General features: G+C 43.1%; 1 protein-coding gene across 1 annotated transcript; it reads right to left on the reverse strand.

Moving 5' to 3' along the window:
* Positions 1-5,705: 5,705 nt before the first annotated feature.
* On the reverse strand, positions 5,706-7,960 carry LOC133891720 (L-type lectin-domain containing receptor kinase SIT2-like). Its single transcript, XM_062332458.1, has one exon. The coding sequence runs from the start codon at positions 7,899-7,901 to the stop codon at positions 5,892-5,894; it is 2,010 nt and encodes a 669-aa protein (XP_062188442.1). The 5' UTR covers positions 7,902-7,960; the 3' UTR covers positions 5,706-5,891.
* Positions 7,961-17,410: the final 9,450 nt, after the last annotated feature.

Consider the following 17,410-nt stretch of genomic DNA (forward strand, 5'->3'; position numbering starts at 1 on the left):
TCTCGCCTCCTCCGTGGGACGAGATCTCCTCTCGCCGCGCGCTCATCTCCCTCTCCTCCCGGGCTCCACCGCAAACCAACCGACGGAGGCGCGCGCGATCTCCGTCGCACGCGCGCTCCGGCGGTTTGGCTAACAGAGGTACCCTTGCCCTCTTCTCTCTTGGGCGACCGGCGGCCGCGCTCGGCGCCGTCTCTCTCTCTCTCGGCCGGGCCAAAGTTTTTCGTCGCCGACGAGCTCTTGGTCGGGCGGATTTTTTGGGGAGAGAGAGAGGAAAATGAATTAGGGTTAGGGTTTCGGCTGACGGGGTTTTTATACCGGGCGATTTCGTCGGCCTGCCGTCGATCGCGATGAACGGCTGAAAAGCTCCAGGCCGGCGCGCGCGCGAAGGCAGATTGGGCCGTTCGCGGTGGCTGGGCTGCGCCCTCGCTCGGGCCAGCGCACGCGTGGAAGCTGGGCCGTGCCCTCGGCTGGGCCGGCGCGTGCACGCGAAAACCTCTGGGCCAGGCCGTGCTGATGGGCCAAGCTGGGCCAAAAAGCCTTCTTGGGCCGTTTTCTTTAATGCTTTGGGCTTTTTCCATTTATTTGGAATTTCCAGTGATTTCTAACTTTTTTTTTCATTTATGCACTGGAATATCTAATGAAATTAGCCCAAAATTAATGATGACTAATGCATAAAATATTGTTGTTAATTCTCTGGTTCAATTGGATCCAACGGGAAAATTTTTCCGGAGAATTTTACGATCAATTTATATAGGTTCATAATTACTTTTTGACCAAAGTTGATTGTAATTATGTGCCATCTTTATGTGTTTAATTTAAACTCTTTTCCGTTTTCTGCCCAACGGTGATGCAGATTGGAGTTTTATTTTTGCATGATTTTAATCAAACCAACGTAGGGTTATTTTCGTGCAAATTATTTCCTTATGATAAATTTACTGATCTGGCCCAATTCTTCTCTCCAGCTCTTGACGCTTCCTCTGTTGCCGCCACTATTGATGGCATAGAGCAACTCACGAGCAATAATTTTCCTGCTTGGAAAGCTAAGGTGACTGTTGTCCTTGGTGTTTTAGACCTGGACTATGCACTCAGGGTTGACGCTCCCACAGCTCCCGCCATTGGCGTGGAAAATTATGATGAATTAAAGAAAACTTATGATGCACTTTCTGAGAAGTGGGAACGGTCCAACCGCATGTCTCTTATGATAATGAGGAACTCAATATCAGATGCTATAAGGGGAGCAATCCCAAACTCAGAAAAAGCTAAAACGTACTTGGCATCTGTGGAGGAGCAATTTAAAGGCACCTCCAAGGTTTATGCCAGTACACTGATTCAGAAGCTCCTCAACACTAAGTATAATTATGGGTCTGGCGGCATAAGAGAACACATCATGATGATGACAGATATGGCTGCCAAACTCAAGGGCATGGATATGGAAATCTCTGAGGGTTTCCTTGTCCATTTCATTATGACCTCTCTCCCTCCTGAGCTTACTCCTTTTAAGATAAATTACAACACTCAGAAAGAGAAGTGGAGCATGAGCGACTTGATCGCAATGTGCGTCCAAGAGGAAGAGAGGGTGAGGGCTGAAAATAAAGATTTTGTGAATCAAGTAAGCAGCCCCAAGAATAAGAGAAAATTCCAAGGGGATTTCAAGTCTAAGAAGAAGTTGTATTTCGTCGCTAAACACGACAAGGCAGCACAGAGGGCGCCCAAGGCATTTGCTCCTTCTGCTCCTGCCTCTCAAGAATCTAAAGATGACGGATGCCACTTCTGCCACAAGAAGGACCACTACCAAAAGGATTGTGTTGGTTTCCTGAAGTGGCTTGCAAAGAAGGGTAATGATTTCATAACATTCATTGATGAATCACTTTATGCTGATTTTTCCCTTAATTCATGGTGGATTGACTCAGGTGCCACTGTGTACGTTACCAACTCCTTACAGGGATTTCTTACCGCGAGAACATTAAGAAAGGGGGAGCGAAGTCTTAGAGTGGCCAATGGGAAGGAAGCTCAAGTTGAAGCTATCGGATCCCTTCCATTAGTTCTTAATAATGGCTTCACTCTTAGATTAAATAATGTAGTTTATGTTCCTTCTATGAGGAGGAATCTCATTTCAGTTTCGATGTTAGATGATGATGGTTTTCATTGTAATTTCGGAGACAATAAATGCATTCTTAAATTTAATTCAGATGTTATTGGTCTTGCCATCCGACAAGACAAACTTTATATGCTTCCTCTTAATGAATCCCCTGTGACGATGAATATCTATGATGTAAGCCATAAGAGAAAGAGAAGTACAATTAATGAGACTTCTTCGAAACTGTGGCATTGTCGTTTAGGCCACATTTTGAGGGGGAGAATGGAGCATCTCATTAGGGAAGAGATTCTCCAACCCTTAGACTTCTCCGACTCTGACCACTGCATAGATTGCATTAAAGGAAAATACGTTAAGCAAATAAAGAAAGGGGCCACTCGAAGCACAGGATTATTAGAATTAATTCACACGGACATATGTGGTCCTTTTCCTGTGATATCAGTTGACGGTTTTGATTCTTTCATTACCTTCACTGATGATTTCTCCCGTTACGGCTATATCTACCCTATTAAAGATCGATCTGAATCTCTCGATAAATTTAAGATATTTAAGGCTGAAGTAGAAAATCAGCACAACCTGAAGATTAAAGTAGTGAGATCGGATCGCGGGGGAGAATATTATGGGAGGCATGCCACATATGGGCAAATCCCTGGTCCTTTTGCCAGATTCCTTCAGAAAAATGGCATAGTAGCCCAATATTCTACACTTGGTGAACCTCAGCAAAACAGGGTAGCTGAGCGACGCAACCGCACGCTTATGGACATGGTGCGAAGTATGCTCAACTATTCTAGTTTACCAGTTGGACTGTGGATGGAGGCACTTAAGACAGCCACACACATTCTTAATCGGGTTCCCAGTAAATCAGTTCCAAAAACACCATATGAATTATGGACTGGAAGAAAACCCTCTTTAAAGTATTTACGTGTGTGGGGCTGTGCAGCTGAAGCTAAAGTCTTTAATCCACACATTGGGAAACTAGATCCTAAGACAGTTAGTTGTCACTTTATCGGGTATCTAGAAAGATCAAAGGGATATCGCTTTTACTGTCCAGATAGGATCACTAAGTTCGTAGAAACAAGACACGCTGTGTTTCTTGAAAACGGGGATATGGAGACAAGGGAAGTTGATCTTGAAGAAAAACGGGTTTATGTTCCTACTCCACTGATACAAGAGTCACAAATCCCTGTGCCTCAGGTGGTTGCACCTTCAGTAGAAACTAACGTCAGTACACCCCCTGTTGAGGTCTCTGAAATTCCTAATGATATACCTAACGATGAGCCTCAGCAGTCCCCTGCAGCACCCAGTCCTTGTCCTGCAGTGCATAATGAACCGATCAGGAGATCACAGCGTGATAGGAGACCTGCCATCTCGAATGATTATGTTGTTTATATGAATGAGGATGTTAATGACATAGGGAAGACAGAAGATCCCAACTCATATAAAGAAGCCATGATGAGTAAGCATTCGTCTGAGTGGCTTAATGCCATGAACGACGAATTAAAATCTATGAGCGATAATGATGTGTGGGACCTAGTAGAAATTCTTGACGGAGCCAAAACAGTAGGCTGTAAATGGGTTTACAAAACAAAACATGACTCTAATGGGAACATCGAAAGGTTCAAAGCAAGACTCGTAGCTAAAGGCTTCTCGCAAAGAGAAGGAATCGATTATAATGAAACTTTCTCTCCTGTATCAAGTAAAGATTTTTTTCAGAATAATTATGGCGCTCAGAGCACATTATGATTTAGAGCTGCATCAGATGGATGTAAAAACGTCATTCCTTAATGGTGACTTGGAAGAAAATGTTTACATGGCTCAGCCAGAAGGTTTTGTCATGAAAGACAACGAACATTTGCGATGTCGCCTTAAGAAATCAATTTATGGTCTAAAACAAGCGTCTAGACAGTGGTATCTCAAGTTTGACAAAGTCATCAGAAATTTTGGCTTTAAAGAAAATGAAGTTGATAACTGCATTTATATAAAGTTTAAAGGGGGAAAATTCACCATCTTAGTTCTTTATGTGGATGACATCTTATTGGCCAGCAGTGATAAGGATATGCTGTTTGAGACCAAGAGATTTCTTTCCTCTAATTTCGATATAAAGGATCTCGGTGAAGCCTCTTATGTTCTTGGCATTGAAATTCATCGAGATCAGTCCAAAGGAGCATTAGGTTTGTCTCAAAAGGCATACATTGACAGAGTACTAAAGAAATACAATATGCATAAGTGCTCTGCCACGCCTGCTCCTATTGTTAAGGGCGATAAGTTTGGGACATATCAATGTCCAAGGAACCAATATGAAATTGATCAAATGAAGACGGTTCCTTATGCTTCAGCTGTCGGAAGCATCATGTACGCTCAAGTATGTACGCGCCCTGACTTAGCTTTCGTGACCGGGATGCTTGGCAGATATCAATCAAATCCAGGACCGGACCAGTGGTAAGCCGTTAAGAAAGTCCTTCGCTATTTGCAAGGCACTAAGAACTAAATGCTCATATTTAGAGAATCCGATAACCTTGAAGTCATTGGCTATTCGGATGCAGACTTTGCGGGGTGTGTAGACACTAAGAAATCCACGTCAGGTTATATCTTCACCCTCGCTGGAGGAGCTATCTCGTGGAAAAGCTCCAAGCAGACACTTACAGCATCTTCAACGATGCAAGCTGAGTTTGTGGCATGTTATGAGGCTACCGGGCAGGCTGTATGGCTAAAGAACTTTATCCCGGGACTAAGAGTGGTCGACAGTATTGTAAAACCACTCACATTATACTGCGATAATCAACCCACAGTTTTCTATACGAGTAACAACAAGTCGAGTGGTGCTGCCAAACACATCGACATTAAGTATCACGTTGTGAAAGATAGAATCCAGGATCAAACAATAAGTGTCAAGCATATAAGCACTAAGTCAATGCTTGCGGATCCGCTCACTAAAGGCTTACCACCTCATATTTTTCGTGATCATGTTGCCGGCATGGGATTATTGGAAAGCCTATGATTATGGATAAGAGGACCATTATGCCAACCACTCCCATTAGGAATAATGAATTTCCATTTCGAGATGAAATAGTGTACTATGGGTTCTGGGTTTCAGTGGCATTTTATGAGCCGCTATAATCTTTTGCCTTGGTGTGCTATTTCATTAAGAATGGGCTTATGATGTTAGCCTTTCGATCAAGGGGGAGAATGTTGGAATTGATCTCGGCCTTATCCCTGACGTGACCGAGATAAAAGGAGGACCGTTTGCCCTCCATGCGCTCTGATCGGGAGCTCCAACCAACAAATGGTGGTGGTCCCACCTTGTGCTGCGCTTGATATAAACTAGGGGGGAGTCCCGTAGGGCATGTGACTAGATTTTCGCATGTTAGGCTAATCTCCCCCCCACAACTCTAATCCGATCCTAAGAGAACGCAGTAAACAAGGTGAAGGCTACTGCCGCCTCTTCATCCACTACGTGCTGGCGATCAACTACATCGGCCGAAGCCTCTTCCTCACTTCGGCGACCACTTCACCCTCATCAGATGGCGTCACCGAACTCAGGTAAACACCTCACGCTTCCGTACTTAGGGTGTTTGATCTTAGGGCTACCAATTATGTTGATTAAGTGAAGCTTTAAGGTCTCACACTTAGGGCCACTTGAATTCATTTAGTACAAACTATATATATGAGTTTTACATCAATAATTTAGAATGCTACACTTTGAAATATATCCTCTGACACTAGAAAAAGTATAGGCTACATACATATTGCTACCCTTAGTAACAGATTTACATGGAAAACAAGCACCCAGAACAGCTCATCTTCCACCAGAAAGAACAGATGTTGTGCCAATGCTCGCTGTAGATCCTGTTATGTACTCGTCAAATCCTTCGTTCTGCATAATGGCCATCATGTGAAATCTTAGATCTGTTGGTGCCATCTCTGGTAATTTCATGACACCATCAAGATACTGTATGACTTGCCGCATGTTAGGCCTTGCATTAGAGAATGGATGAGAGCATAGCAGTCCTAGTTTTAGGGCTAAACATGCCTCATCGACATTAAAGTTTCCCTGAAGCTTGCTGTCCGCTGTGTCTAGGAGTGATCCTCTGTTCCAATGCTCAAGCACCCAGTCCACCAACATGCACTGACTATCTTGTGTGCTTTCAGTGATAGGCCTTTGCCCGCATGTGATCTCAAGAAGAAACATGCCAAAAGCGAATACATCTGTAAGAGGTGTAGCCTTGCTAGTATGTCCCAACTCCGGAGCTAGGTATCCTATTGTTCCAACCACATGTGTGGTTTGCGGGTCAGTGTCATGGTCATATAATCTAGCAAGGCCAAAGTCACCAAGTCGTCCGTTCATGTCACTATCAAGAAGGACATTACTTGGTTTAATATCCCGGTGAATAATAACTTTCTCCCACTCTTCATGGAGGTAAAGCAGGCTAGATGCAATGCCTTTGATGATACGCCACCTGTTAGCCCAATTCAGGACGGGCTTGTCCTCTTTACCATACAAGTACTTGTCAACGCTTCCATTTGGCATGTACTCATACACCAAAAATAATTCACCTCTTCTTCGGCAATAGCCAAGTACCCGCGCCAGATTGCTGTGTCGGATGCGACCTATGCTAACAATCTCTGCAATGAATTCCTTCATGCCTTGCTTTGAATCATGTGAGACTCTTTTCACAGCAACCTCCAATTTAGACACCCGAAGTATGCCCTTGTATACCCTCCCAAATCCTCCTTTGCCTAACAGGTTCTTGTCCTTGAATCCATCTGTTGCATAGAACAAATCCTTGTACGAAAATCGGTGTGGTCCAAACTCAACCTCCCAATCTTCCCTCAGCTCAACATACCTCAAATGCCTCCGGATGAGAAGTACAACGACAGTGCCCACTGTGAGAACAAATGCAGCAGTTGTTATTGGCAAAACAATGTCCAACACCTTTGATCGAGGCTTCGGTCCCATACTTGGCAGTTTTGGTAAACTAGTAATGTCAATGGCTGGAGCAGGACCATTCATGCTGAAGCTCCAGCCAAGCACGTAATGTCGCACATTGATTGTGCCAGTCGCGGAGGAGAATCCGATGTATGCAACATCTGTAACCACTGTTGTGAGGTTGTAGATTGTTGTAAACAGTGGCTTTGCAGGTCTGGCAACCTTGAGAGGAGCCATGGTCACAGTGATGCCTGCCACCTTGTCATCATAGTCTATCCACACTTGCATAGCCTCGCGGCTAATCAGACTCAAGTTACGAAAATTACCATCCTCATCACCATAGTAACCAGCATAGTAGGACTGCACTGATTTGAGACCATTGACGTTAGCACCGGCATGGTTGGCATTGATGTCATTGAACTCGATGTTTTGAATGGTATCCAGCTCGACAGCGAAGAAGTGATTGCTGATGTTGCCATTGTTCTGGATGTCCGTGAGGCCCAGGAACTGCCCCGGCAGTGCGGCTGAGAAGTTTCTGCTCGGTGCCACAACGAAGGCCATGCCGTTGGCACTTAGGTCCGTGTAGACGGACAATATGGCGAACACGAAGGAGGTGGAGAAGGACTGCACAGTTCCATTGGCCAACCTCGTGAAGCGCAACGGAGTTGGGTAGAAGGCATGACCTTTCAGCTGGTCTGTTCCATTAGTGAGCTCAAGGAGGCCGTTTGATGTGACCGTGGTAGCACCGTCGACGACAAGGTTGGCACCGGAGAAGCTAGAGTAGACGAATTGGTCATCACCAGTAGTGAAGGCTGCTAGGTTTAGGCTAAGGAAGAGGAGTTGTAGAAGCATGGACACTGGCTTGGTGTTGAAGAACATGGTAGTATTGTTGTTGGGGCAACAAAGAGGAAAGGGTATTCAGCTCTGAAGCATGGTGGAATGCCTAGGCACCACTATTATAGTTCTCTCCTGCCATGTTTTTCCACATGATATTGATTAGTTTGTCCTCAGTTTTGTCAGAAGTATATAATGGTTGTCTAGTGGATTACAATAAGTTTTTAGGAAACAGGTTTTATTTGAATTCTTTAGAAAAACATATTTAGTTGTTATTCCATTAAGATAGTATATAGATTACTTAATCCATTAATTTTTACAAGACACAGCTTGACTTAGCATAATCTCCAAAGTTACATAACAGTTGAATTAACCTATCGGCATATGAGGTTAAAATTAACAAAAGAAAACTTATCATGTTAAGACAATAGGATGTGATACTGCAAGAGCAGCCAGGGTCGTTTATTGTGTGATGATTTATGTCAACCAGTTTGACCATAGAACTTAGAATTAAAGGTACAAAAGTTTACACATCTTACTTTAAATTCAACTGATCTTGTTCTCACATGCATGCATGGTACATCTTGTGACTAAAATTTTCAAAAGAAAAAAAAAAACTAGATCATCTACCAATATCACAGACCGTAACCACACTACTACAGAACTATATATCAGTGCCGGTTGAAAAACGACTTCATTGCCAGTTTTTTTAATTGGCACTATTTACTCGACACTAATAGTCAGTGACTGCCAGTGTCGGGTCTGGAACACGGGCACTGAAAGTTCCTTTCAATGCCGGTTCATGCCTCCAATCGGTACTGAAAAAGGTTCCCAAGCCCAAAAAAATAACTGAAGAGCCGGCTCGGCTGCCGCTCCTATCATCGCCACCACCACCGTTGCATGCTCAACAGACCTGCCCTTCCTGCTTCCTGCAAGCATTTTAGCCCTTCTTTCTCCCTCTGCTCAACACACCTCTCTTCACATTGCAGCCCATACCCAAGAATAGAGCTTAACACACCTCTCTTCACATTGCAGCCCATCCCGAAGAACAGAGCAACCATAAATGCATGAACATAATAGAGGAGAAGAACATTCATACACACATACACAAAGTGCACACACCTGCACTTCAAGTCTACTACCATCAACCTACATAAATCTATCACATGCATTCACATATTCAACCAAAACCTTAAGCTTCCATTGAGAACCCTTCCTCAGTAGCTCCTCTGCCCAGCAACCTGCCACCACCACAGAACAAGCCCGAACCGTAGGTGTACCTGGCGCTGTCGCCGACCACCACCTCTGTGCTACCCCTTCGGCCTCCCCTCTTCTCTACCGCTGCCGCATGCTCAACACACCGCCACCGCTGCCACCGCCACGGTGGTTGGTGGCGGAGGAGGTTGGAGGGGAGGAGGCCAGAGGGGAGGCCGGTGGAGGCAGGAGGGGAGGAGGCTGGAGGAAGAGGCCGAAGGGGAGGAGGCCGAAGGAGAGACCGAGAGGTGACTGGTGACCAAGAGGATAAGGTGGATGTGTGAGTGGTGACCGAGAGGATAAGGTGGACGAGTGAGTGGTGATCAAGCCGAGTGGATGCTAGCATGAGACAAAAATAAATTGCATAAAAATTTTGGGTTCGATCATAGTACCAATGCTGGTTCGTATTACTAACCGGCACTGATACTAGTTATCAGTGCCGATTTTTATCTGAATGGACGAGTTGATGCTTGGTATTGCTACCAACCGGCACTGATACCCAACTAGTGCCGGTTTTGATTGAACCAGCACTGATGAGATAACACTTATGACTAATTCTATAATAGTGCCAGTGGTCAAGGGATATTATTCTAGCTCCTCCCAAATCGTCTCATTTTCTTGTACAAAATTTCCAAAAAGTTGTCATCTAGACACAAGCTAGATTAGTCGAAGTGTGGATATGTACAAGTGTAAAAGTTATCTAATCAGAAAACAACACGAAAGCCAACTAAAAAAGGAGCATAATTTGTTTTCTCTACAATGTGATGTCCATAGCTACGACTTCTCAACCGTACACTACTACACAAATCCCAGTATATGATGGGTTACCACACTACTATAAAACTGGGCTTATATATCAGGCCATCACTGTCGGTTCCTCATGGGCCGGCAGTGATGGGCATTACTGCTGGTTCATTAGCCGCGCAGGAAGAATCAGCCATCATGACTTATGAATTGGTAGTGATAAGGGTCATCACTACTGGTTGATGAATTAAGTCGGCAGTGATGCACCCACACCTCATCATTGCCGGCTTAATCTACTTACTGGCAGTGATATCTCTACATCACTGCCGACGGATTATATGAGCCGACAGTGATATCCTCCTCTTCCTCACCTTATAGATAGTACAAACCTAGGTCCCATGGAAGACACAGACGAACATCCCTATGTACGCCGTGGTTATAATGAAGGGTGAATCGTTGAAATAAAGTAACTAAATTGTATTAATTACTATATATAAATTTGTTTTAGATACAATTATATCTAACTTTTGTTATGGAAACTTCAATTTCTCTGCACGCGTGCATGAAACTAAAATAAATTTTTTACACCCCGCTGTACCAACAGTGAAAGGGGTTTCACTGTCGGTTAATTTATTAAGCCGATAGTGAAAGTAGTTTCACTGTAGGCCGTTCTATTCAGCCTGTAGCAAAAGTAATGTTTCAAATTTAAATAAATATGTATTAAGATTTTAGATTAACAGAATATTAATAAATATAGATAGTACAAACTCAATCAAAAACTCTTGAGTAGCCTAGCGGTTTGTTCGTTCTTACTTGGTGCAGGTCGTGGGTTGGATTCTCTGGGCACGCGCGAAACTAAAACAAGTTTTTTGCACCCCGCGGTACCAATAGTGAAAGAGGTTTCACTATCGGTGGATATATTGGATCGGCAGTAAAACTACTTTCACTTCCAGTGGACTTATTGGGCCAGCAGTGAAAGTAGTTTCGCTGTCAGTCATCCTATTGAGCCGGCAGTGAATGTACTCTTTCACTACCGGTGCTCATATTGAGCCCGCAGTGAAAACCCTCCCCGATAAAATGGCTCGACGCTCACGCCCTCTAACACTTAGAAAAAATTTCCTGGCCTATGCCTTCCGCTCCAAAACGCCTCCCGTCGCCTCCTCCTCGACACCGCTGTCCCCATCGCATCCTCCCTAATGCAACCGTCCCGCGAACCCTGTTGTCCCCGTCCCAAAGGCCGCTGTCCCTAGAGCACTATCGTCCCTGTCCCAGAGGCCGCCGTCCCCTTCCCCGAAGCCCCGCCGTCCCCGTCCCAGAGGTCGCCATCTCCGTCCCCAATGCCGCCGTCACTCGTCTCGCTCGTGCCGCCGTCGTCTACGTCCGTCCGCCTCACCGACCAATAGAGAAAAGGTAAATTTTTCATCACCTTCCTCTCTATTCTGTTAATCTAGATAGTAGGTTACATGTGCTTTATACTCTGTGATGAAGGAATGCACTGAGACTAGGCTTGATTTCTAAGTACACTAGCATACACCTGGATATTACTTGTTGTATGTTCGGTTCTGTACCTGTACACTGAGAAATCCATATTGGTTTGACTATCCAGTGCAATACATGTTAAATTGATCCCTAGATGTGTGCTACTATGAGTTCAAAGTCTGTCTAATATACTTGATACTTGGTAAATTATTATGTTAGCTTCTCTGAGCAGTCATTTTGCAAAGTGATATTCAGTTCTCCTACCTCGACACTTTCTTATTTGTTCTATTCAGAGTTTATGCACTTTGTTATCATAGCAGCCATATCCATGATGATGTCTTAAATTTTGAAGAACTAGATCAAGTTCTATTTGCTAGCTGAAATCTCAAAAATATATTTAGTTTGACCCCTAAAAATTTTGAGTTTTTTTACTCAGTGAACACCTTTTCTGCAGATGAGTTTTCACAGGATTACACTGTCCCCTGGAAAAGGGGAGCTGCTGGCACATGCCTTACGGCGTTGAACACAAAATTTCGAAGGTAGCTGATAATGTCAAGGTTCAAGAATAGATATGTGGACTGAAGAAAAGAAATGAATTGAAGTTGCCAGTCGCTAGCATGTTCTTCAATCTAGAACTGACCTAAGAGGTAACCTAGATGAGAAGGAATTTGTCTGTCAAATCAGGTAGAAAATATATTGTCCTATACCTAAATGATTGGAGAAAATTTATCAACACAATTACTGGATCTTCTTTTGTTACTGTAGAGGTATGCAGGATCCTGTTGATGTGACATACTTTTTAATTTTCAATACGCCACTGCAATTCTACAGAATCAGCTTAATTTTTCATTCGGTTGTGCAACTGGTAAGCGCGTGTCAGTGTCATTTTCTCAGGAAATACTGAAAGCGCGTGTTTCCATTGGCCTTCATTTCTAACTCGATATATCTAAATTTCATGTCCGAAAAGGACCCCTACCCACCATGGTGTCATTGTCATTCTGCCCGCTTCCTCCTGGTCCATTTGACAGTACAACATAACTCCGTTAACTGTTATGTCCATTTCTCTATAAATTTGCAATGAACTTAGGCAACAGCTAATCTCAGCGCGGTCTGTTGTGCGTTGTGCATACGGCTATATCTTAGCCACGTCAATGCGTGTTTGGACCGCACTATTTCACCTTCTCATGTGTGTTGCTTGGGCATGCTAGTTATTGGTGATATGTAGTAGAAATGATTGTATCACATCTATATATATTTATGTATTTTTAAAATATTATGTTATTCGGTTCCTTAGATAATTATTATTTATACTGATGAGTGAGTATGTGGCTTGTTTGTGAAGTTTTTTGTTTTATTCTAATATTATTCTAAAAAATCTCTAGTCTTATATCATTACGTGGGATAATAATAATTCACAGACGAGCGCATGTATTGGTTGATGATCATGTTTTATAGATCATAGATATAGAGATATCAAATCAATAATGTGGACACATGTTAGAAAATATGGTGTTGGATAGACTCACTTTGAGATACTGCTGGGATTGTTATATAATGTGCAAATTAGTTGTAATCTTAAATGATTTACCTGTAGGATCCTTAGACATGAGATTATCATTGATTTCTAGAATGTGTAATGGCACACTTAGGGGCTCACTACTAAAAAAACCCCTTCACTATCGGCCCATAAAAGGTTTCACTGCCGGTTTTAGAGCCGGCAGTGGGCAACGGGCCCGACTATCACTACCGGCCCGGGGACCGGCATTGAAGGGGTTATCACTGCCGGCTGAAGGTGATAGTTAGGCGTCAAATCGATGTTTTTGGGCCGAAAAAATTGAAATTTTTTTTTCACCCGAGGAACCCCCACGCCCGCACCGCCACAAGTCACAAGTCACGTGATTTTTTTCGCACGAAATATGCGCACGTGCGGTTCGTGGCACTCGAACCCGGAACCTCTCAGCTCGCACGATATGTCCTTACCATCCCACCATAGAATTACTAGTGATACAATTAGCATATGCAATTCTTTTGACATCTTCTGTCTGAAACTTCAAATGATTATTTGGATATCTAAATGACATCAAATGAAAAAGTTTCAACTACAAAGTTGTAGATCTCGTCGGGAGCTACATTTTTGATATAAAGTTTGTTCCCATCCGATTCCGTATAAAAAAATTGTGAATTTTTTAAAATAAGCTGTCATCCACTATCACTGTCGACTCTAGCCACAAACCGGTAGTGATACTATCACTGTTGGCTTGTGGCTAGAGCCAGCAGTGAAACCTTGACTATCACTGCCGGCTCTAGGCAACAACCGGCAGTGATGCTTGACGACTATCATTGCTGACTCTAGCCACAAACCGGCAGTGATAGTCAAGGTTTCACTACCGGCTCTAGCCACGAGTCGGCAGTGATAGTATCACTGCTAGTTCGTGGCTAGAGCCGGCAGTGATAATCAAGTTTCACTGCTGGTTCTTTTCGAATAGCTTTTTAGTGTCGGTCCTTAATACAAACCGGTAGTGATACTCCATCACTGCCGGCTCGTAAGGAACCAGTAGTGATGGGCCGGCATCTAAGCCTATTTCTGTAGTAGTGCTATCAAACGCTACTCCGTGACTGGTAGTCATAAATGTAGCTTTTGGATTTGCTATGAAACATGTCGTGGGGTGTGAGCGATTAAGATGAAATTTGCCCCGCTTATATAACAGAGAGAGATATCTCTGGGCCTCTCAATGTGGTTAGATTAGAAAGTGCAAGGCTATACCAATGTGATTAAAGAGTTAATCATGAGTTGAGTAATCTGCTACAAGATTGAATGAATGGTCAAGCTATCACAATGATGGCACATGTCTCAGCTTGAGATGGACTGGTACCATGAAGCAAAGGGATTGGTGCATGTGTATATCAAGATTTAGCCGATATGATCTTTATGTATATTCGGGAGTTAATAAGCTTTGCTAGAGATCGCTGTTGATTTCGGTTCAAAAAAGGGTTTTTGAGTTGTAGCCGTTTATACATGAACATAACGGGGTGCATACTTAATGTATTGGAACATGACACACGAATTGGATCCGTAAGAGGGTTTTATACGGATTTGATCCTTGAGGGACTAGAGTCCTAATGGGATACCAACATATGAGCCTATATCAAGATCTATATAAGGGGAGGCGTGGGGAGGGGCATGTATAGTTGAGCCACTCCGAGACCCTAGCTGCACCATCTCCACCAAACCTCTCGAAACCCTAGTTGTACATGTGGTGCTAGCACACTGGCGTTCGACGTTCTACCTTAGGACGTGTGGATACCGTAGAGGCATTGCTGCTATTGTGGCGCTAATCAGATTGGCGATGGCAAGGTGCAACGACGAAGCTTGAAGCATGTCAAAGATCTTATCAGAGCTTGGCGGGGAGCTTGTTGAAGCTTGATGGGGAGCTTATCGTAGTTGCTTCCTCTGTATCAATGCGCACTACGTTGGATCAGTCTACTCTAATTCTTCTTCCGCTGCATTATGCGTCTAGTGGTAATGATCCATGATCCTCTACTTATATAGTTTCTTGATTGAATTTGGTAGGAATTTTTATTCTGTGCTGGCGTAGCCTACCTATTCCATATCAACTAGAACACAATGAGGGTGTCATGGGGATACATGGTACACACTATAGTGTAACAAAAAATTGTTTGGGACGTGTGTAGGGTTCAAAGGGGTTGGTATCTTATGATCTCTATGTATACAATTTTCTTGACGAGTATACTCAAACTATTTAATTTTACAAGCCTTTTTCTTTTATTCTCAAAAGTAGTAGTTTTTATAACAAGTTCCCTTTTCGAGATGGTGGTGATGTCAAAATTATTTGACACAAAATGTGATCGACATTAGTAACTGCCATTTCCAGTTGTGATAACTGCAATTAGTTGTTATTATATCCATTAGAGGTATGCATTCAACATGTAAAATATATAAGATCTGCAATGCAATAATACAATCTGATTTTCAATCAATTCCTGAGTTCATGCTCTACACAATATTCTACAACACGTTATCATGCACTAACGCTCTCCAATCTTCTCTAATTGGCCTTCCCCAACAATTTTTCTGAGAAGCAACCAAATGGAGGAAGAAATTTATTTAGTGGATAGTTGTACCACTAATACAATATTATGTGAGACAAAATATGTTCATACTCTTAAAAAAAACATGGAAATGCTATGACCATCACTGGACGTGATGCATTAATTATGGGTTCGCGTCAAACCACAATTACTCTCTATATGGGTGCACACATAGTGATCAAGTATACACTCTTGTGTTTCGATTCCACTTGTACCCTACTCAGTTATAAAGATAACTATTTAAATGGTTTTATATAGAAACTCAAACTGAGAATGGTGATGAATATTATTTCTCACCAAATCTAACGGATATGATAAGCATGTGCTTGAGAAAATTCCTTTCTTATCATCTGGATTGTACAATACATGCATCAAGCCCATACTATATGTTGTGTTTAAAATATTTTTTTAGAATCTTGATAAAATCAAGACTTGACATGATCGCCTTGGTCATCCCATTGTAGTGATGATGACAAAAATTATTAGCAATTCTATTAGTCACAATATTAATATTGTAAAATTTCCAAAATCATTAGATTTTGTCTGGACCACATTTGAGTTTTTTATTTGTAGTTCAGATGGACGATTTGAGACTGCGGATGCATACATCATTGAAATGAATCAGTTTGACAATTTAAACACCCATTTAGACACCGGATGAATTCATGGCAAGCCAAATACATTTAGAATGTTGGATTTTTTTTTTTTAAAAGGAACTGAGTCATGAGACTGACTGCCACACCCTAAAAACCCTAACCTAGTCACCGAACACGCACATGCATCACTACATCATACTTCATGCTTATGGTTTTGTGTTAGGCATTTCAGAAGCTTTTTGAAATGTTACGTTGATAAATGAGTCGCATTTCCACCATATACATATATATGTATATATATATATATATATATATATATATATATATATATATATATATATATATATATATATATATATATGAGTAGGAATTGTTTGAATGTAGTTTAGATGACCCAAAGCTATTTAAAAGAAACAGGGAAAAGAAAGAAGACTTTCTGCACATGGGCCTAGCCCGCGGTCTGACTGACACTAGCTGTGGTCTGACTGCCAGTGCTTAGAGTGCCACTTATAACCCCCTTGAGAGAGAGAGAGAGAGAGGGAGAGAGAGAGAGAGGGGGGGGGGGAGGGAGGGAGCGACCACCTCGACCACCACGACAGCCGGAGACCAACATAGAAGGCTTCCCCGAGCTCCTCCCCGCCATCTTCCTTGCTGGAGAAGCTTCGCCATGGCTTCTTCCACCTCAAGGCCAACCACCACCCCAGAGCCTGATCTTAGAATCGAAGCCTCCCTTGAGTTGGCCAACCCTCTAGAAAGCTTCCCCACACCAAGATAAGACTTCCCCAACCATTTTCCCATCATCCCCAACCTCGTACTGATCCCCATTAGTTTAGACCTGAGCTCCACCCATAGCCATGGACATCATCCATGGGGTCCTCGAGTTTTGCCCCGTGCATGTCACCCAAACCACCCAAAATGAACTCCCCTAGCCTTGTAGAGTTTTTTTTGGTACCACTCTTTGTTGAAGGCATCACCAGTGACCTCGCCGAGGTGCTGCCGGCCACGCCCAACAGTCTGACCGCCACCTGGGCTGGTTTGACTGCTAGGTTGGGACTTGGTTGGTTAGAACTGTGTTTAGACTCCATAGTCAAGAGTCAAACCACCACTATGGCCAGTCTGGTCGCCAGACCTAGCGATCTTACCACCACTGGTCTAGTCTGACCGCTAGGTTTAGTCAGTACCGTTTTGTTCTTTGTTTGACCCCCAAGGTCTGACTGCCACCCTACCCCAGTCTGACCACCAGCCACTCAGAACCATGTGACCTTAGCTTGTCTCATGCATTGTTCAAACCTTTTCTAACCCAATCGCTTAAGCATTCTTTTGCAAATGTTTTCATGACATGACACTTTTCACCTCTTTCTCGATCATGCA

The sequence above is a fragment of the Phragmites australis genome, chromosome 14 (assembly GCF_958298935.1).
Source record: "Phragmites australis chromosome 14, lpPhrAust1.1, whole genome shotgun sequence".
Lineage (NCBI taxonomy): Eukaryota > Viridiplantae > Streptophyta > Magnoliopsida > Poales > Poaceae > Phragmites > Phragmites australis.